General features: G+C 43.4%; 2 protein-coding genes across 2 annotated transcripts in view; one reads left to right on the top strand and one right to left on the bottom strand.

Moving 5' to 3' along the window:
• Positions 1–22,037, top strand: part of LOC117831713 (pentraxin-4) — a 33,954-nt gene extending 11,917 nt beyond the window's left edge. Inside the window, exons 2-7 of the mRNA XM_034710518.1 lie at positions 16,507–16,607; positions 17,068–17,177; positions 17,283–17,473; positions 19,557–19,738; positions 19,930–20,885; positions 21,086–22,037. Coding sequence (XP_034566409.1) covers positions 17,339–17,473; positions 19,557–19,738; positions 19,930–20,885; positions 21,086–21,780 — 1,968 coding nt within the window. The 5' untranslated portion in view covers positions 16,507–16,607; positions 17,068–17,177; positions 17,283–17,338 and the 3' untranslated portion in view covers positions 21,781–22,037. The remainder of the gene's footprint in view (positions 1–16,506; positions 16,608–17,067; positions 17,178–17,282; positions 17,474–19,556; positions 19,739–19,929; positions 20,886–21,085) is intronic.
• slc2a6 (solute carrier family 2 member 6) lies at positions 7,503–16,294 on the bottom strand. The gene is made up of 8 exons (XM_034710519.1): positions 16,004–16,294; positions 14,115–14,386; positions 13,842–13,938; positions 13,614–13,713; positions 13,234–13,427; positions 12,675–12,850; positions 12,237–12,514; positions 7,503–10,689 (listed from the first exon to the last, which is right to left on the bottom strand). The coding sequence occupies exons 1-8, from the start codon at positions 16,049–16,051 to the stop codon at positions 10,361–10,363; spliced, it is 1,494 nt and encodes a 497-aa protein (XP_034566410.1). The 5' UTR covers positions 16,052–16,294; the 3' UTR covers positions 7,503–10,360.
• Positions 22,038–22,422: the final 385 nt, after the last annotated feature.

Below are 22,422 nucleotides of genomic sequence, written 5' to 3'. Positions count from 1 at the left end.
GAGGTGAGGTGTAGCCGTACTGGTCGTCTTTTTAACTTGTTCTTTGTTCCTCACTGATTATTGAGGGAGTGTGTGTGTGTGTGTGTGCGAGCATGTGTGTGTGTGTGTCACTTGTAAATGTGAAAAACCAGTTCCACTCCTGCTGCTTTGTGTTTCTAAAAGAGACAGTTAAACCCAAAAAGGGACCGGATGTGCTCGTAGTTTTTGTCTTGGAAGGTGTCAGAGAAAGTCAGTCTGCACACGTTAACACAGACGGAAAGTTTGGCCTTCAAAGAAAGAAAGACTTAATTAAATCAGTGTTCAGAGGAACATCAGCTGATGGTGATACACTGAAGAAACTTTAAAGGTTCTGAGGTCCTCTGAGGTTCAGAAAACTAACTTTGAATCAAATCCTTGGAGAGGAAGTTCTTGGACGTGTTACCGCCTCTAAGTTTTTTATTGATGCATATCTTTATGTATATAAAAACTGACATAATCACAATGTAGAGACTAGATCTGAACATGAACCACTACATCTGTCTGTGCAGCCGTTTGAAAACGAAGGCCGCACCTTCCCTGGAGTCCAAAAAGCCGACGATGTGTCCTGAGCAAAGAAACCCGTCAGACCAAACTCTCACTAAAGGTTGATTTATCCTCAAACAGACTCTGACTCTGCAGAGTGTGGAGCTGCAGGATTTAAGGGAGAAGTTTCACAGTAATAAGTCAGGCATGAATCCTTGAATGGGCCGGCTAATTTCACAAGCAAAAGTCAAATTATATATCATTAAGTTTTACAAGGATTGGGTTTGCTCAGAGTTCCAGCTCCCTGTTCGCCACGTGTGTTTGATCCCCACAGAAAAAATGTAGAGAAGAAGAAAGGGACATACATAATGAGAGAACCACATCAACACACAGATACAAACAGGTGTTGGCTCTGTGGAGATATTATATAAGATCAGGGGAAAGGACGGTGAACAATTGAGCTGACTCACAAAATGTTGAAAGGTCAGCGACAAAGCCCGGAGGCCTGACTGGTCTGTGCTTTGAAAGCAGAGAAATCTATCAAAAACTCAGAGATGGTCTCTGTGTCGCTGCATTTCATAGATTTCTGACTGAGTAGAAGTAATCTTAACGAGATCAGGGGGAGGAGGAGAGGAGCAGAATGCAAAGCGGCGCTGCCCGGGGTGAGGGTTCGTGATTGGATGTTTTTTGATGGTAGTGAAACAGGTCATGGTGCCACGAGGAAAGTATGAGCAGCATGTTGGTCCTGTTGTTGAGATAAGACTGGGTCGAGTGAGATGAGGTCTTGATGATGGAGTTTGGGGAGTCAGGTCGAACCTCAGTGCTCGACATGGTCACTCAAAACTGGCCATGGTGTGTTATCAGTAAACGGATGTGGAGTTCGGCAAGCTTGAATTCTCTGTGGAGCTGGAAGTCAGCGATGTGTCCCTTCTCCGATCTGGGAAACAACGAGTAGGCGGAGCTTCTAGGAGAGCGAGGATTTATCGTTCGACTCGCAGCACTAGCCCGGGGAAGTTGAAGATAAGCCCGGGGAAGTTGAAGATTAGCCCGGGGAATTTGGAGATTGGAGGGATGATACGGTTAAGTAAACTTTCTTTGGAGAAGGAGAGGAATCTTGTGGTTGTTAAACAGGATCTGAAGGGTGCAGAAGAATTTGGGGCAGCTTTGCAATCACAAGAATGAGCCTTGCCAGTAAACTCTTAACTATCAGAGGAAGTCAGAGGGGGTCAGACGAGCTTTACAGCAGCAGCACTTCCATTGGGTGCCAAAGATTGATCGTGTGTTAAAGACAGATTCAGTATGTACCAAATTAAATGAGATCCAAATTTGGGCTGTGGGTTTCCTGTTCTCTGTACCTATCAGGAGCCCCTCTGATGCTCGGCTGTATAAGGAGGATGAGATCTCCATGTTCAGTCCTCAAGGAGACCAACACCATCAGTTGGTATTCTTTGTTTCCAGAGGGAGTCCTTACTTAGAATCCAAGGACCTTGTTGCTTTAGGGTCTTAAACTCTTAAAATATTACACCGTGCAGACGTGGATGATGCGTACAGTCGACTTCACTTAATGCAAGACTGATCTTCAATGAGCTGAAGGCCACTTTTAGAATCCCTCCTGAGCTGACTGATAGTGAAGACACTTCTGATGCTTGAGAAAACAGAATGTCCAAAGGATGCAGTTCTAAAAATAAGAATAAAAGTTTAACTGATCAAAGAAAATTAACTATAAACAAAACTGTATAATGTGTGACTTTAGTAAAAGACCAACATAAGAAAAGCAAGTCTATCACTAAGGTCCGCAAGGTCTGGCTTCTCCCTCCAACCTGCAGGGATCACAGTCATTAGTGAAGAAGACACCGCACACACATATAGAAATTATCAAAATATAATTCAACAAATAAGTATAAATACAAACTAAGGAATTGGCTCCTATAATCATATCTAAAATGATGCAACAGAAGAATGAAATCAGCTGTAAAATCAATATTTAAAGACTTCATAGTGTAATCAGTGCAGGCTGCATTGACTTAATATCTGCTTTATTATATAAAGATATTTAGTTAGATGATTATAGTATGTCATTCATCATTTTAAAGCTTCAAAGAGGAGATTGCCTCATGCTGCTGGGCTTTGTTATGATTCTATTTGGCAATTTTTATTCTTTATTTTATTTTTTAACAAATGTTTTTGGGGCTTTTTTTGCCTTCATTGATAGGACAGCTGAAGAGAGACAGGAAATGTGGGGAGCAGAGAGCGGTGCGTCAGTGGTTGCGGCCCGGGAGTCGAACCAGCAAACTCTGGACTGCAGCCTCTTAATGTGGGGCGCTTAGACCGCTAGACCACCAGTGCCCGAATTTGATTGTCTTTTACATAGTTTGCATTATTTCCGGTTTATTATATTTGAAGATTTTTATAAAATTTTGGACACAATATTAAACATACTGAACACAATACATCATGTCTTTATACACTTGCATACATCTGAGTAGCTTAAAATACATAACTGACAGGGAGAAAGAGAAAGAACAATGATAATAATAATAATAATGGAGAGGGTAATATTTGTATTAAACTGAAATCAGACAAATTTGAAATAAATAAGAGGAAGTTAATTGACAGGGGTGCTTCCTATATAGAGCAGAAATGGCTGCCATATCCTTGTAAACTTTTTGAGTGAACCATGGGTTGTGTATCTTTTCAGTTTTTATTAAACAGGCTTTTATTTTGAAAGACCGAAAAAATAACTTCCAGTACATCGTAAAGTGATAAAGCCATCAAAAAGAGCGATTGTACTGTGAAAATGTTAAATGTTTTGCACTTTTCGTAAAAGGCAGAAGCTCTTACGTTGTTAGTTACATACAAAAACAATCGTGAAGATGTCCGTGTGACGGGATGAAGTGTTTCTTGTTGTCCGACTTTATTTGAAGAGCGCTGGAGGTGACGGGTCATTGCAGATAAGCACAGTGATGTAAAAGCTGTACGCTCTTTCTTCTACCATGAAATGACTTCTTTATTTGAGTGGGTTCATTTCACCAACACGCCTTTTCAACAGGGGATCGTTAGCTTAGCATAAAGACAGGTTACAAGGGGGAAACAGCTAGCCTAGCCTGGCGACATGAGGCCTTCATTTGAACACGTTTCATATTTTATCTGCACAGACGAACAAACTGAGCGGTTGTGTTCAAGTTATTTATTTTTCCACCGGCACATCTCGATCCTGCAGACTGAAAGATGACAGGGACGTTTTGCATTTCTGTCAGTCAGCTGGGAGCAGGCCGGTCCAACCACATTTTGATGCTGTATGTCACTGGATCACAGAGTACTGTGGGGGGTTGAGCGCCTTGCCTAAGCCCTCATTACCGGCCTGTTAGCTGGAGTATAACTTTGAACTCCATCAGGGGTTTGAATCAAGCTTCAGGGAGTCTGATAGAAATAGACCTCATCACCCCGACTGATGGACTCCAGCTGCTCAAAACAAATCTTCTGGTCCAGAGTACCCCCCTCCCCCTCTAACAGCAGCAGTGATGGATCCTCAGCACCAGAGTCGGGTGTGACAGAGCGGGGCGTTGCCTCTGCTCATGATGTCAACTGGGCGAGGTGGAGGTGTGTGTATGTGTGTGTCTGTCTGTGCATTTGAAGGTCCTGATGGACAACATTCCAGAGAATAGACCAATCCCTGGAGAGTTTTACATATCTTAAAAAGCTTAGGTGTGTGTGTGTGTGTGTGTGTGTGTGTGTGTGTGTGTGTGTGTGTGTGTGTGTGTTATGGTGTTTTGTATAAACTAGAACATTTTTAAGTGGTTACAGGGCAGAGGTTGTTCCCTCATGGAGGCACTGAGACATATTTAATGCACATACTATTGCAAATGCTATGAATCCATATCTGTTTCTCATTAAACCAAAGACGAGTACTAAAATATAACAGATCAGAAAGAGTCATTTATTGATATGAGACTTCTGAAACCACAGATATGTGTGGAAAAGCCAACAACAGATCTGATAGAGTGACTAAAAATATGACAATGCCAATGAGAGGATCAATTTGGGGGAAATGCCTTTGTGAAGAATTAGAGAGCTCAGATGACCTGATGCTTCTCTGTGATTTATTTTCAGCCTGAAGCAGATATTTTAAAAGATGCCTTAAAGCTACCGTCTGATTTATCAGGGATCAGGGTTTAGAGCAAAGCCTCAGGGGATTTTTATCCACATATGCAAAGTCCAACAATCCTAACGTCCAAATTCCACCAGATCTGATTTTTTATTCTAGTCAATGTGTTAACTTCCACTGGGTCCGCTCCACTGCTGTGTCTCTGATCCGGCAGGTCTGAGTCCTCCGGATCAGAGACGCAAGACTTCTATTTCTGCTGGATGCCGGAGCACGACACACAGGAACAGGAAGTCAGGTTTCACCAAAACAAAATGAAAACATCCGGTTAATTTTCAGAATAAAACACTCTGTGTTATCACCAGATCGTATTTCACTTAACTACAACAACAAACCAAAGTCATGATGAGTGGAGCCAGGCCTGGAGTCAACAGGTCAGAGGTTTTCAGAAGACAACATGGATGAGGAGAGGAGGAGGAGGAGGAGGTTCCTTGGTCAGGACCGCAGCGGATCTGGTGGAAGTCTGGTGTTAAACAACCTGTAGTGGTGTTGTAACTTGATTTGAATAAGTTAACTAGTTAGAAATGATTCTTGGTAACGTCCCTCTTAATGCTCAGCTGAAATGTGTAATCTCACCCAACAGGAGAAAATATGACAGAATTTAAAACTGTGCTTTTTTAGGTTGCTCTGAAATGCCCAAATTTGAATAAACTATCATCAGGGGAGAGTTTGGAGGGATGGCATGGCTGCTCTTGAAATCCTTAACTATTATAAGTTTTTATCAAAGGCAGGTCTCATGTTAAAATGACCTATTAGGACTGCTAGTAGCTTTATTGGCATTTCATTGTCACACATTAACTCTTGGTAGTGCTTGCAACTGGGATTTCTTGTTTACCTTTTTTAGTCTTTATAGAATTAGACTTACATGTTGCTTCTATGTTCTGTTGTATTTTGTATTTTTATGACAGAAATGTGATTTTGTAGTTTTGCTTCTTTATAAGAAAGAGTTGAGTGTCGTCTGTGTAAAGTTAGAGCACATTCAGCACCTCTTGGTCCAAGAACTGCTCCTTGTCCCTGTAGATTTTTAAGATCCTGTTTGAAGTGACACGAATCTGTGCTGATGGTCTGTGGTTATATCAGTAATCATTCACAGGACTCATTCTTTAACTATCACAGTGCATTGTTAAAGATAAGCTGACTCTCTGATGTTCACAGCTGCTGATCACTGAGCATGAAGAATAATGTGACTCTCTGAAAAGCTTCACAAACATCAGCTTTTATTGGAAGCAATCAAATCACTAACATCTTTCATAACAACAGTTCACTTTTGAAAACAGTTTGAAGTAACATCTGAGCTGCATACAGGTTAGCCACCATAAATCTACACACTTCAGAGCGAGAGGAAGTCAACGACTGAAGGCAGAAGAAAGGTTGTGTAAAGGAGGAGTGATGGAGAGGAGGAGGGAGAGGAGGGAACAATCAAACATGTAAAAATAGCCTCTGACTCAGCGGGTATAAAAACACAGAGTGATGGCGTTAAAAACCTGAGCTGCACCGACCTGATGCTTCCACCACCTCGTTAACCTTTTGACTTACCTGACTCTTATTTATTGAAACTCTCGTTACACACAACAAGAGTTTAACTACGTATGTTTTATTCATTTTTATAATATAACTGATCTCAACACATAACTAAAAGTCTCTTTAGTGACTTGTCTTGTCCCGAGTTCCTCTCCTGCTTATTAACTTTAAAATAAAACCCAAAGGAGACCTGATGAACAGCTGTTTGATCCTCATCTGACACCTCAGGTGAACCGGCGTTTAAACACACGCATAGAAAGCTCTGGTTACCTTTAGAGACATCTACCTGCCGTCGCAACATGTATGTTTTAACAGTGTGCGCTTGTTAATGACTGTCACCTTCAGGTATCACTGCGAGGAACGATTCAAAGAATGTTTCCTGTCTAACGAGCTGATTAATGGTTTCCTGATGTTAGAGATGATTTCCACGGGGTGATAAAGATGTTGTTTAATGTCTGAGGTTCTGATATTTATCTTGGTTTCAATGTTTAGATGTAGATGCAAACAGAGTGCTCATCAGAAGTGGTGGAAGTTGAACAATGTGGAAATGTAGGAAGTCATCGAAGGAGAGCAGAGAGCAGAAGAACACCCCTCCATCTTGTTTTTCCCTCCTGATGCATTCATCTGAAGAATTTTAGACTCCTAATCTCTGAATTCAAACTGTCCACATCAGGAACGACCGGAGCCTGTTTTCTCAGCCAACTGGACTGCTTCAACACTCAGACCCTTTGTCTCTCCAGCGATCACCAGAGCTGTGGGCCCCTGAGCCCAGCTCTCATGGTACAACTGAGCGTCCACTCTTGGAGGAGAAAAACCCTCAAACTCAGAATCTGAGTCAGAATCTGAGTCGTACTCTGCACAGATTAAATGTTTCTGCATGCTAACATTTCCCCACATCCCAGCTGCATACATTCTTTATTGCGATTGCATAAAATTGAACTTCATCTTCCCTTTTTTAATGTTCAGTGTTTCCACTCACTTCTTGCTTTGTGTAAAAGTTACTTATGTTTCCTTTACGTACATCTTGTAACTCATAAACACTGTTTTGGAAAGGAGTGGCCAAAGACATCAAACTCACACACCTGCATACTCACATACCGAAACCATCCCTGCTTTGATAAAACTCATGCCAATCAGGCATTGAACACTTGATACAGATGTGCATACCTGTGTGCACAAGCTCATAATCTCAGGTGAGTCTCTTCTGACTCTCTGAGGTCGACTGATGCAGAGTGTAGAAGTAACAGAAACACCTTTCTCTTACATGCACGCCTTCCTCCTTCATTAAATCCTCCATTAGAATAAAGACAAACAAACACATGTTCAGCATCCAGTTTATTGCACATTCAATTATAAATCATCTGTTCCTTTGTGATAGGAGCAGTGAGGGTTTGGTGTCAGTGATTTGCTCCTCTTGTTGTGAGTCAGCCTCAGATTAAACGCTGAGTGCTCGCTGTGGCATGTGACCTGTCCTGCTGAGCAGCATCACTTCCTGTCCTGTTGTCTACGCCCATAGGGGACGGTCAGCCGCTTGTTTTCACAGACGGATGGTAACCATTTGTTCATCAGACAAAACAGTTTCATGGTTTTTGTCTCAGGTTCATAAAGTGCATGCAGGTCTGGATTGAAAGTGAGGTTTTGCTGTCAAACGATCCAGAGCAGTGTGATAAGATTCAAATAATCAGATTCTGTCACATCATTATTTGTAATTACTTTGTTTTCACGCCTTTAAAGGTAACATACCTCACAAAGTGTTCAATCAGTTAGCACAGAAACTCAGTCAAATCAGTCTTCAAGCAGGTGAAACATATGAATACAAAGTTACATTGATCTCTTTTAACACACACAGTCTACGCTCACTGATTGTCAGGCAGCAACCAGTGACCTGAGACGTCTTTCTGTCCAATCAAAGAGAGTAAAGCTCAAACAGAGGACTATATTATTGTGCCTGCCCTCAGATACTTGGCAAAGAGGTTCATACCAGGAACATAACCAGTCCAAATCTGTGATTGAGGTTTGTGGTCTTACCTCACCTATGAATAGAAGGGAATGTGTTATATAACTGTGGCAGAATTAAAGCCAATTACAGGGACTACAAAAAAGAAGTGTGATTAAGCAACGAGTGTAATTACTGTGACTGCAGACTCAGGACATGCCGTCAGTTTGGAGACATAAAAGAAACATTTAAAACATTTAAAAGATGGATTATTTGTTAGATTATTATTACTGAAGCCTGGTTTATACTTCCTGGTTGACTCTACAAGGACAACACGGTCTTCATCACTAATACTCCGCCTAAACACTCTGAGGCAGATCGCCTATTTCAGATCGCCTGTTTCAGATCGCCTGTTTCAGATTGCCTGTTTCAGATCGCCTGTTTCAGATCGCCTGTTTCAGATCGCCTGTTTCAGATCGCCTGTTTCAGATCACCTGCTTGCTCATCCACAGATAATTATTTCAACTCTGAGCATATTATGTTAACAGGAAGCTGATAAATGTTGCCACTGATCATTCAGCAATTATTATATAGAATTCTGACCGAAATGTGGTCAATGTACGGTGATTACAGAAATGTTGTAAATGTAGGAAATACAATGCTGCTCAGTGGACCAGTGGATATGCAATTTACGGTCAAGTTACTGTCCATTTATGGTCAATTTATGGTCAATTAATGGTCAAGTTACTGTCCATTTACGTTTGATTTACGTTCGATTTACGGTGGAGTAACGGTTGAGTTACGGTCGGGTTACTGTCCATTTACGGTGGAGTTACTGTCCATTTACGGTGGAGTTACTGTCCATTTACGGTCGAGTTACGGTCGAGTTACTGTCCATTTACGGTCGAGTTACTGTCCATTTACGGTCGAGTTACTGTCCATTTACGGTCAAGTTACGGTGGAGTTACTGTCCATTTACGGTGGAGTTACTGTCCATTTACGGTGGAGTTACTGTCCATTTACGGTCGAGTTACTGTCCATTTACGGTGGAGTTACTGTCCATTTACGGTGGAGTTACTGTCCATTTACGGTCGAGTTACGGTGGAGTTACTGTCCATTTACGGTGGAGTTACTGTCCATTTACGGTGGAGTTACTGTCCATTTACGGTGGAGTTACTGTCCATTTACGGTGGAGTTACTGTCCATTTACGGTGGAGTTACTGTCCATTTACGGTGGAGTTACTGTCCATTTACGGTCGAGTTACTGTCCATTTACGGTGGAGTTACTGTCGAGTTACTGTCCATTTACGGTCGAGTTACGGTCGAGTTACTGTCCATTTACGGTCGAGTTACTGTCCATTTACGGTCGAGTAACGGTTGAGTTACGGTCCAGTTACTGTCCATTTACGGTCGAGTTACGGTCGAGTTACTGTCCATTTACGGTCGAGTTACTGTCCATTTACGGTGGAGTTACTGTCCATTTACGGTGGAGTTACTGTCCATTTACGGTGGAGTTACTGTCCATTTACGGTCGAGTTACTGTCCATTTACGGTCGAGTTACTGTCCATTTACGGTCGAGTTACGGTCGAGTTACTGTCCATTTACGGTCGAGTTACTGTCCATTTACGGTCGAGTTACGGTCGAGTTACTGTCCATTTACGGTTGAGTTACGGTCGAGTTACTGTCCATTTACGGTCGAGTTACTGTCCATTTATGGTCGATTTACGGTCGATTTACGGTCGATTTATGGTCAATTTACAGTCGAGTTACTGTCCATTTACATTCGATAACAGAAACGTGTAAATGTAGGATATATGATGCTCCTCAGCAGACCAGCGGACATGCAATGTACCGTTGAGTTATAGTGGATTTACGGTTGATATACTGTCGATGTACGGCCGATTTATAGATGATTTACGGTAAATTTACAGTAAATCCAGAAATGTTGTAAACATAGGAAATACGATGCTGCTCAGCGGACCAATCACAGGTCTTATGGGCGTGTCAAGGGGAGGTGAATGTCAGGCTACGTGTGTGGACCTATGTTGTGGGCTGCAGTGTTGATTCGGTGCAGAAGTATAAACCAGGCTTTAGATGTAGAAGTGTGACCTGCTGCTCGAGTAGTTGTGTTCTCTTGTATCCTCACATTCTGTATGACACACACTCTCTGTCCTCAGCCTCTATATATTAATATTAGTTTATAAAACTGTGTCAGAGATGCATCTTGGGAAATGAATCTTTATCTCGTCTGTGTGTTGGAACGACTCCTTCTGATGCTGAACGTCAGCCCTGTCCTGAAATAGTTCTCGATTTCCTCCAGCGAGCGACCCCGAGTCTCTGGTATGCACACGGCGTTGAACAGCAGACAGAATACACACACCACCATAAACCACAGGTAGGGCACATACAGGCCGTACCTGTCCACCAGGTGTGTGAACACTTGGGTGAGCAGGAAGGCCGTCAGCCAGCTCACAGTGACACACAGACCTGAGGCCACGCCCCTGGCAGCAAGCGGCAACACCTCTGACATCAGCAACCATGTGATTGGGCCCCATCCCATGGCGTATCCTAGGAGACAACCAACAACGTGATGACAAAGCAGGTGATGTCACATAACAGGACGAGGCTTCAGGGCATGGTCACACTGTCCTGTGATTAAATGAGGCGTGACTTATCAATGAAGTGAATTTAACAACCTCCACACCGTGTTCTGTTTGTGTAATTAAACACAGACTGACATGTAACTGAAAACTCTTAATGAGGCTCTGAGCTAAATCACCCGCGGGCATAACAGGTCTGAACCTGTTGGGACAAAACAAGTCATCATGCTAACAAATGAGTGTGTTTACATGTTAGTGTGTTCACTTCATATGCAAATCAAATCACATGTAAAGAGTGAAGACACGATGAGACCAGAGTTCTTTAGGATGACGTAAATGAAGTCTAATATGCTCGCTTCATTCCTGAGAGTTAAAGATCTGGACCAGTGGATGTTGATTCATCTGGAGAATGTAGGAAACATTTCCTTTTTGATAAAGCTTATAGTTAGAGCTGGATCAGGCTTGGACCAGGTCTTAGTTATGCTGCTATAGGCTTAAACTGACACACTGGGATCCTGTCTTTCCCTCTCTCTCCTCTCTCTGCCTGTCTCTCACTTTAACTCTTCCTGTCCCATTAAAGTTACTAACCATAGACCTTTCTGGAGTCCCTGAGCTCCCTTGTCTCGTAGGTTCCTCTGGATCTCTGCTGTAGACTCCTTTTTTGGGTCCTGTTATTCATCCTTTCTTTCTTTTCATTCCTTTGTTTTTCTTTCTTACTTCTTTTTCTCCTTTATTTAGTTTTCTTCTTTATTTTGTCTGTCTTTCTTTCCTTCCTTTTTTAATTCCATTCCATCTTCCTTGCTGTCCTTCTTTCATTCTTTCTTTCTTTCTTTCTTTCTTTACTTCTCTCTCTTTTTTCTTTTTTATTCCTTCTTACTTTCTTTCATTCCTTCTTTCTTTTTTTAGTCATCTTTCCTTTTTCTTTTAATTCCTTCCATCTTTCTTTCTTTTCTTCAATTTTCATTCCTGTCTTTCATTCCTTTCTTTCTTTCTCTTTTTGTTCTTTCCATGTTTCTTCATCCCTTATGTCTCCTTTTCTCATCCCATCCTTTCCTTCTATCCTTTCCTTCCCCATTTATTCTCCTCTTTTTCTTTCTTCTGGTCTCCCTCTCTTCTCTCTTTTCTTAGACCTTTCTGGAGTCCCTGAGCTCCCTTGTCTCGTAGGTTCCTCTGGATCTCTGCTGCTGTGGACGTGGTCCAGACTCCAGCTGCTACAACTACTACTATCCGTCTCCCCACTATCATCTCTCTCTCTCTTCATCTCCCTCTATCCCTCTCTCCAACACGGTCTCAGCAGATGTGTGTCTAACATGAGTCTGGTCCTGCTGGAGGTTTCTGCCTGTTAAAGGAAGTTTGTCCTTGCCACTGTAACTTTCTAAATGCTGCAAAGTGCTCTGCTCATGGTGGATTAAGATGAGATCAGACTGAGTCCTGTCTGGAAGATGGGACTGGATCTGATCCGGTCTTGATGTTGGGTCTTTAATACTAGAACATAGAGTTTCCTCCAACACTTACCAAATATGAACACCATGATGCTGATGAGAGGCAGGAGGCCTGCTGCGGTTTCTCCAACAGCATTATGGGAGCTGTAGTCCAAAGGGATGGTGATGTTAGGAGGGGTGGGACCTGGAGGGCAGTCTGCGTTGTGGGAGATCATGGTGAGAGTCAGGGTGGACAGGAACATCAGCATGCTGGACGTGTACAGCAGGGCTTTACGACCCGCCCTGTCCATCAAACTGGCTGCCACGACAACAGAGAGGAGGCGGACTGCGCCCACGATGGCGGCATCAAACCTGACGACCACAAAAGAGTGTTTGAGTTTTAATTAAACACAATATAGTCGATTATTTCTGATCTGAGGTTAGACTTCTTTATCAGTAAAATGTATGATTTCTTTAATTTAACATTTTTAAAATGAATAATTAATGAAGATGAATATTAAAGATGTCTGACTTTGGCTCCAGGGAGACTTTGTGCTTTGAAAAGATGAACTCCAGGTAGACCAGGACGGGTGTGATGCCCGTCATCTGCTGCAGGAAACGCATCACCACAGCGATGGTGATTGGTTTGTAGAAGACCGGTGTTGCCAGGTCAGACCATGTGACTTTCCCCCGTGTGTTGATGCTGTCCTGCATGGTGAGGCGCACGAACACACATGAATATACACGCTCTCAGTTCATCTTCAAGGACTCAAAATAAACACGTCTGACATCTGGTTAGATTTTTTTTAAAGTGCTGTCCAACAAGAACCCTCAAATAAAAGCACACTGTGTTACAGAACCAAGCTCACAGTAACCTATAAATACTTTCAGTAGAGTTTGAAGCCTCTTACACATTTCAACTCTGCAACAGCATCAGATGAAGTCCTGCCATTACTACACCTTTGCACCCTTACACGGCATACTATCCCCCCGTGAAATGGCACAATGTGTTCATTTGTTAATATAATAAAGAGAGATAAAGGAGATAAAGGAGCCGGTCAGAGGTTAAAGAACATGGTGTGTTGTTTTACCTGAATGGCTTTGAGCTCGATTTGTGTGTTGTAGTCTTTCCCCCTCAGCCAGCGGAGGGCCTTCTCAGCCTGCTGCTCTCTGCCCAGAGAGAGGAGCCTCCTGGGGGAGCGGGGCATGAACACCAGCAGCACAACCATCAACACAGCAGGCAGCTCCCCCGCCACGGCCAGCCAACGCCAAGGCACCACCAGACCTGTGCGTCAGATTTAATCAGAGATACGGTGATGAAGGAAGAAAGGATGGAAGTGGAGCTGCATGATTTTTATTCATCACTCAGCTTAACTGAAACTGTTTTTAGAGGTTTATGAAGGTTGCAGGATTCTTTAAAAAGGTGTTAATATTCATTTGACTTTATGCTGTAGTATTGGTATGCACCCACTGAGAGCATAGAGTGCCAGGGCCCCAAACACAGCAGTGATCTGAGGGCAGGAGCCCAGCGCTCCTCTCACTGATTTGTGGGAGATCTCAGAGATATAAACCTGCAACATAAACACATAAAATACACAACTCATGAAGATATGCAGCATTACTCGAGAAAGAAATACGCAAACATTTAGAAAAACTTTGCATGGGGTTAAAAAACCTCTCTGAATTCATGGTAACTCACAGGGATGGACGCTGCAGTCATGCCCCCAGCGATGCCAGTGAGGAAACGTCCCAACAGGAGCATCCACAAGTCCACAGCTCCTCCCATCAGCATGTATCTGAACACATGTACAGATGTTATTTAGGGGGTCTAAGTTATTTAAAACACTGCTGCAGGCTTTGATTGTTCAGAGTGAGTGGGAGCTGTCCGATAGAAGAAGCAGAAGTTCAACATGAAATAAGAATACTTCAAACAAAGTGACTCAAACACAGTCGTGATGTCATGCTGATCTACCCAATAGTTGAAGGAATCGCCGACATCATGATAGTCAGCTTCCGTCCGATCAAGTCGTTGAGCAGCATGGCCCCCAGCCCTCCAGCAGCTGCACCCAGGGAGTAGATGGAGCCGAACCAGGAGGCCTCATATGTGCCCATCCTGAGCCGGGGGTCCACATCTGGGCTCTTCAGCTTTGGCAGGACCGGGGACGAGTAGACCAGGGAGTAACCAAAGTTAAAGTTCCCCAAGACGGCCGCAAAGACGGCCAGGAAGAGTTTGGAGTTGTTGATCTGAGGAGGAAGGATGGATGAGTTGACTTTCATTTCTAACCACATCTCCAAAATTCAATATTAGTCTCCATCTGTGGTCACGTTCTTCACCGAATGACCTCTGACCTTCTGTCCTTTCCACTTCCACACATCTACTTCCTGCTCTAATCTGTATCCTCACCCTTTCACTTCATTCACACCCGACTCTTTCTTTGTCATGTGACCGGATCATGCTCATCATACAACCTGTTTGTGTCTGTCAATAAGAAATCTATCAAGAGGCACAGACAGTTAGCATGATGCTGTTTGAAAGCAGGCATGATCAATCGAGCCAGAGAAGATACATTTTAAGGCTCTGTGACGTACTTTTACACTACCAGTCAAAAGTTAGGAAACACCTTCTCATTCAAGGGTTTGTATTTATTCTAATTACTGTAAACACTGTAGATTAATACAGAAGACATCAAAGCTATGAAAGAACATATATGGAATTATCTAATTTTTAAAAAAGTGTTAAACAAAGCAGAATATGTTTTATGTCTTCATGACAGCTTTGCACACTCTTGGTATTCTCTCAGTCCGCTTCATGAAGTGGTCTCCTGGAATGGTTTCTAATGAACATGAGCCTTGTCAAGAGTTCATTTGTAGAATGACTTGCCTTCTTAATGTGTTTGAGACCATCAGTTGTGTTGTTCAGAGGTAGGGTTAGTACACAATGGATAGCCCTATTTGACTACTGTTGTAATCCAGATTATGGCAAAACCAGATTATGTCATAGTTTTGATGTCTTCAGTGTTAATCTACAATGTTGAAAATTATTAAAATAGATATAAAACATTGAATGAGAAGGTGTGTCCAAACTTTTGACTGGTGGTGTATGTTTGTTTGTTTTTAATTCTGGGGTCATATCTGAACAAAATCTGTTGTGCTCTTCTGGGTTGAAGACTACATTTCCCATGAGCACTTTCACCCACTGTGGTACAGATGTGGCTCTCTCCAAAGCTGTGTTATGATGTGTGCATGCTGATGTCCTATTAATGCCAGTAAAACATAAATATTAACACGGTTTAACTCTTTAGTCCTCAAAGAGCAGTGACGCTTTTCACATAAACATTAAATCCTGTTAAGGACATCAGACATGAAGTCAAAAGAAAATGATCTAAAGAGAAATAAACTCCAAAATAACCAATCCTATCATTGATAATCTCATTTCACTCTGTAGGTCATGAAGAGGCATCAGTGTAAAGCCTCAGTTAAAAGATCTTCACGGAGTCTTAAAGACATTCATACATGTAGATATGGAGTTGCAGAGAATCCTAGAGACGTCTCTGCTTTAGTCTCCATCTTTCCACCTTCTTAGACTCTCTGGTTTGAGCAGAAGCCTCCTGGTTTTGGATCTTTCTCATAGCAGACTTCAGATAGAAAGTGTAACTCATTGCACAAAGTCATCTGATGCTTGATTTAGGAAATTAAGATTGAGCATCAAATAGAACTTGCCTGATAGATTTCTGCTCTTTAACTTGTTTTGAACTTCTTTCTAATCATAATTTACAAAACAAAAACAGTGAGTAGTATCATGATGAAACCAGCTTGAACAAATGCATCTACTTTACATCTCATGAGCTCAGATTTTCTAACCTTGGAGTCACATGGTGCTTTGGGCAGCAGCGGCGTTTCTTCTCCCATGTCAGCAGCAGCAGGAAGCAGCACACCAAATCAGGAGCTTCTGTCAAAACGTTGGTTTTCCTCATGAAGAGAAGAAAAATCCCTCAGTCAAAAGCTCGTCTTCTGTCAGGAACCTTTCATGAATGCTGCTGCTTCTCCACAGGCCGGGAGGACAAATGATAACACGCCAGTTCATGTTCAAAGGGTTTGTTAAAAAAAAAAAGGGATGATGCTGAGCTTCCTCTGTGCTGCGTGGTTTCCAATAAACCGAAACTGGCTGCATGTGCATTGTTCTTCATGAAATTGAAGCAAGAATGTGAGTTCACGTGAGTCCTAAAGAAGAGGCACTGAACTCAATGCATGAAGTATTCACATCCAGAAGTGTAATGCTTTGTTTCACACTTCTTTTCTGACTTTACTGTGTTTCAGTCTAGAGCGACCTTTGTTTACATGAAGTCACACTGTTTCAAAATTAGGTCATGAGCTGAAAGCAGAAGGGAGGAACCGGCAGAATGATTCCTGGATTGTGTCGGTGTAAGAGAAAGCAGAAGAAGAAGAAGAGCCAGATCCCCTCGCTGTGAGTCAGCAGGATGTAGGAAAGTACAGGCTGCTTCTGCATCAGCCCACTTATCATGAGATCAATCAGACACACACGCACATTTCATTGCACTGAGAAAGTCTCTTACTTCACAGATATCTGCACTGATCCACATGTGAGAGAGTATTCTGTGATGGTGTCAAAAAACTGGACAGAGGGGGGAACACAAAGAGAGTGAGATAGATGAAGCCAAACAGACAGACAGGAAGATGCAAACAGGAGCAAAAATAAACACATGAGACAGATATATTGAGATATTTCCAGAGATGTGACTGTCTTAATCACATCCGTGCACTGAGGCGAGCAGCCGGGTTTAAATCTGACCTGCAGAAAGAGAAAGAGACAGCAGAAAGACAGAGAGTGGCTCAATCTTAAAGCTTTACATACGTTGACTGAATATTTAAAGCCCTCCTCTCTTTCTTTGTGTTCTCATGTGCAGGAGAGAGGAAGAGAGACAGATGGACTACCTGTTAAATCCATCTGCATTTCCTCCAAGGTCCCCAATGATGTTGTGGAAAATGGAAAATGTGTTGCTGTCCAAGCTCGTGGGTGTGTTGTGTTGTGGCGTGTTGTGTGTGCACATATTGTAAATTCAATGTGTGTCAAGACAAGCCCTTCCCGTTATGTCTTTGTCTCTCGTACTTGTTCTTACAGACATCCAGACAGGGACCGAGGATCACAGCTGCAGCCGTTCCCAGCTCTACTGAACCATGGTCGGTCTCAGGCCCTGGTACCTCAGTCTCTGGTACCTGATCCTGGTCCATGTGCTTCTGCTGCAGATTTTGCCCGTCATGGTGCAGGGAGTCGATCCTGTGAGCCAGAAACTACGTCGCCTCACTGAGCAGGTAGGCTTAGAGCAGAGTCTGTGCTTTGCAAGATCGTCAGAGGTGCAGATGCAACATTTGGACATATGAGTATCCTTATTAATTATACTGAGCAAATGTTGAGATCTGAGGTTCACACCTGGTTTCTTTATCTCTAAATATACCTGTCAGATATGTTTGAATGTTTCCTTTTAGACAGTAAACTTATATATACTATATTTTCTGATATCTGCAAAAAGAAACACATCCATGTGTTCATTTTACTCAGAATTTTAGTTTGAATTAGTTATTTTATTGTAGAAAGAGTGGATGTGGCTTCATGATTGACAGCTCTGTTGACCAATGAGGCTCCTGCAGCATTCTGTACCGGATTATCACAGTAGAGGAGGGGCCAAAGAAGACCATATTCCCATATGGTCTAGCGGTTAGGATTCCTGGTTTTCCCCAGGCGGTTCGACTCCCGGTATGAGAACTTGGATTTTGTTTGGCAGTAGCTCATTCCGTAGGGACTTGGCTTGTGAAGGTGGTCCATTCAAGTCCCGGTATAGACCAAGGCTGTTTTTGAAACGGCCTGCTACATACTGCCTACTGTGTATGAATTTAGTCTGCAGTATGACTGTTCTGTTGGATCTGGTCTGCAGGATGCTGGGTCAGACGTCACTAGATTTCTGGTTTCGTAAAGCAGAAGTAAAGAACGGCCAAGCTGATAGAGAAACTGCTTCTTTACCATCACTTGTGATTTTAAAAATTAAGAAGTGGTTTATATGGAATTTAATAATTTACACAACACCTAAAAACTGACAAAAAGAAGGAAACAAAAAAAGCAGAACGAGCGCTGTGCATTGTGGAAAACCGTAAACGAGGGAGAGTGGTCCGATGCATGCTGGGAAATTTTTCTGAATCAGTAGACATCCGGGGAGTTTTATCATACAGCAGATTTTAGTCTTGTTCACATACTATATACTGAACTTTGGCCAAATCAGTACGTACTGCTAGGATAGTAGGCGGTTTCGAAAACAGCAAAAGTTTGGCAGTTGGACGAGTGGCTGGAGAGGTGCTGGTTGACTTCCCTGGGCACTGTGAGGTGCCCTTGAGCAAGTCACCGAACCCCAACTGCTCGGGTGGTGCTGTTTGATGGCAGCCTCCTAACTCTGGCATTTCTCCATAAGTGCATGACAGTAGCATAGCATGTTTGTCAGTGAGTGTATTTATCATTTAACTTTCCAGAGCCATGAGTGTCTGCCTCAAATTGACACATGAATCTGTTCCACTGTGGACCGGACCCACCTGAGGGATCGTTGACGTGTGATCAATAAGTTTAATGTGTGTTTTAGTTAGCCTGGTTGCTTATGTGCATGCCTTGGCCCCATCAGTGTGAATGTCAGCGTCCCCAGAGGTGATCTTTTGGCTTTAAAGCTCACAGCGCCGTCCACTCTATCTAACAAATATCGCCTACTCTAGCTTTAATACGACAGAGTTAATTGTGTGGTCGTTAGATGACGCAGGATGGAGGTGGAGAACTCTCTCTGGAGCACGCTATTGAAGCCACACTTGATCGGCTTTACACCAAAACTTCCTTGTTACTCAATCACATGACACAGAACCAACCAATCAGAGGCTAGGATGACCAAGCACAAGGTGAAACCACAGGAGTTCATTCAGCATGGTTCGGTCACGACTACAAGAAGCTGTAGAAGTTATTTCAACATTTTAAAAACACAAATAATAACTTAAAGCTTACATCAGCAGATAAATGTTGTCCTGGTGTTTTTGTGAGGTATTTGTTAGTTGTTAATAACGTCTGATAAATGCAAACACTTGAGGTTCTGCGACTCAAACATCTGCACTCAGAGCTCAGACTGAATTGGTTTTATTTTGTCTTCATTGCTTCTGCAGCGTTAGTCGTTTTGCAGAAGTGCTGCATGTGACTGAAGAGGTGGACAAACTGTTGCAGCAATGTTTGTTTGTGGAGAAAATTCATCACAGTCATAAAAATGTGATCTCTCTTTTTTTCTTCTGGAGGTTTTGAAAAGTTTCCATATCTTCACATCAGTTATCAAACGTCTGCAGAGAGGTCTGTGAAAACACTTTTCTTCTGTGCCAGTTCCAGCAGTTCCAGGCGCTGACCCAGGCCCGGTTGCACATGTTGGCTCTGAACCAGAACAGAAGGAACTCGTCAGGGGGGCTGGAGAGCCGAGTTCAGGCTTTGAATGAGCGCTGGCAGCAGACATCGCAGGACCTCAAAGACCTCCAGGAGAGCACGAAGCAGGAGATCGGGGGGCTCAGGTCAGAGGGATGGATGTGTACAGTGAACTCTGTGTTTAAGACAGATCTGGCACCATAAGATAAATCAGACTGACAGGAGGAGAGTATTCCTCTGATCTAAATGACTTCCATAAATACTGAATTATAATTTACACATTGCATGTTGAACTTTTGCCACTTGTACAGCTTTGATGTATTTTCTGTTCTCTCAGAGAGTGGAGCAGGAAGCTGGAGAAGAAGAGTAAGCGTATGGAGGGTCGTCTTGCTTTGATGGAGAGAAGCCTGAGGGAGAGCCGTCGCTATGCCCAGAAACAGAAGGCTGAACCAGTCCAGGACTTCTCCAACCTCACCCTGGAGCTCCAGGGCCAAGATGAAAGACTTGCCGCCCTTCAGGACCAGCGTGACGAGCTGCTTGTTGGGCTTAGAGGGCTGCAGGAATCCCTGAAAAACCAGGTGCTGCGTGTGACTCGGCTGGAGGGTCGGCTCAAGGAGGCCGGTGGGGAACATCAGAAGTACTTTGAACCACACAGGAGAGGTCCGACACATAGAGGAGGAGATCCTGAAAGGATTCGGGATAGGCAAACCCAATCAGGAACTGAAGGGGTCACCAATCCCTACACTGATGATCACTCAAAGGCTGGGAGCAGAAACCAGGGAACACCAAACCAGCCTAAACATCCAAAGGCCCAGAAACCAAGACCTCACATAGAGACTAATCCACATAAACAAGTCCAGTATCCTCATCCTGAAGCTGAGTCCACAGATTACCTTCCTCATCTTGAGCCTTACAACCCCCAATCGCAGATCCAAGTCCGAGCCAAGATCAGGTCAAACCCTATTCAGACTCTGCCTGATCTCAACGCCCAGATCCAGCCCCAAAATCAACAACGATCCCAGGCTCAGTTATATCATCATAGACATCCCTCCTGGTTCCAGCCCAAAGATGACAAACCCAGCAGGACTAGGCATGAAGCTCAGCATCTGTTATCTTCAGGAGTTCTCCCTGAGCCTTGGCCTGAGTCTCCTCAACCCGAGGTGAGTGGGTGGAACGGAGGAGAGGAGCAAGAAAATGACACAAAAAGGGAGTCTTCAGCGATCCACGGCTTGCTCCAGCTTCCTGTCAGGCAGAAGATCCCTGCAAGACCAGTTCCAAAAAAGGATGCAACAAGTAAGTAAACATTAGCCCCTCTGCACAATCTCTTCATCAGCAAATATCAAGCAGAAACCTCTAGATCTGGGACATGAAGCCAATGCAGAAGTGGTAAAAACTGCAGTTCTGTATGTGTCCACTTGATGCTCCAAAAGTGAGTTCAATGCTCAACTTCACATCCAAAAATAAACTTGTTTACTCTCTCCCTCTGTCTGCAGTCTGCAACGTAGACTCCATGCTTTTCTTCCCCACGGCCTCAGCAGAGAACTACGTCACCTTCTCCCTGACTCTCCCTGACCTCCATGAACTCTCGGTGTGTTTATGGCTCCGTGTGGAGGCCCAGCATGTCGGCACGCTGCTCTCTTATGCCACAGATGATAATGATAACCAGTTAGTCCTGTACGGACGCAGCTCCTCTGCCTCTTCTGGATCTCTCTCTTCTTCTTCTTCCTCATCTTCCCATCCTTCTGCCTCCTCCTCTTACTCCCTGGACTTTGTCATCGGAGACCCTGTCCATCGCAGTCTCCCTGTGAGGTCACTCCTAGATGCTCGCTGGCACCACCTCTGCGTCCTCTGGTCCTCCATCCAGGGTCGTTTTTGGTATTACACAGACCGGCAACTCGCCTCCTCGGGGTCCAACTTCGGGAAGGGCTGGGAGGTTCCTGGAGGTGGATCAGTGGTGCTGGGTCAGGAGCAGGACACTGTAGGTGGAGGGTTTGACCCTGTAGAGGGTTTTGCTGGGCAGGTGGCAGGGTTCAGGATGTGGAACCGGGTGTTGAGTCCTGCAGAGGTGGAGGGTGTAGCAGAAGGCAGAGGTGTGCCCAGAGGGGTGGTGCTGGGCATGGAGGACATAAAGGAGCTGCATGGAGAGGTGCAGCAGGTGTCATGTGAATGTTTAGAGCATTGTGGTTAAAAAATACAACAAGGACAATTCAAATGGAAAGTTAATCCAGAACATACTTACTGGCAGAAGTCACCGAATCTCTTTTATATTTCATTTTTCAAATTTGAAGGATTTATAAGCACTGTCATATTCTTTGTGTGTGCCCACATCTTGCTTTTTGGCATGTGTAGTTTGTTTTTTAGAAAGTCCAGACCACAGACTGTATATAAAATGGACGTCATCGCTCAGCTTGAAGTGAGGGCACCACAAAAACTGCTCCCCCTGGTGGCTGGCTGCAGTATAGGTCAAAAACTCTGTCTCCCCCATTCATTTGAATGGGGCTGCGGTCAAACTTTAAAAAATAAATACACGTCATACGAATGTTTCTCTCATCTGTATGCTGTGGTGATATGTAATTATTATTTGACTGTTTTGTGTTCAAGGCCTCTTTTTCTGAAAAGTTCATTTTTTGTTAGTTATTAGAGGTTAAAAAACTGGGTTTTACCTCCAGTTTTACTTTCATTGACAGCTGTGGAAACCATAGACTGTATAAATAATGGACGTAGTATCCGTGACGTCACCCATCTGTTCCTGAGAGCTCTTTTGAAGCCAATCGACGGCGGCAGCCATGTTGGAAATGCTGAACTCAACCAGGCAAAGTGTGACGTAAAG

This window comes from Notolabrus celidotus, chromosome 20 (assembly GCF_009762535.1).
Source record: "Notolabrus celidotus isolate fNotCel1 chromosome 20, fNotCel1.pri, whole genome shotgun sequence".
NCBI lineage: Eukaryota > Metazoa > Chordata > Actinopteri > Labriformes > Labridae > Notolabrus > Notolabrus celidotus.
This window is presented reverse-complemented; position numbering and strand designations above follow the sequence as displayed.

Bases quoted from the DNA above. Each gene is read 5' to 3' on its own strand.
- slc2a6 (XM_034710519.1), bottom strand. From the start codon at position 16,051: ATGGGAGAAGAAACGCCGCTGCTGCCCAAAGCACCATGTGACTCCAAG. The intron at 12,851-13,233 runs GTAAAACAACAC...CTCACCATGCAG, and splicing joins TCGAGCTCAAAGCCATTCAG to GACAGCATCAACACACGGGG. The intron at 10,690-12,236 runs GTAAGTGTTGGA...GTTGTCTCCTAG, and splicing joins CATCATGGTGTTCATATTTG to GATACGCCATGGGATGGGGC.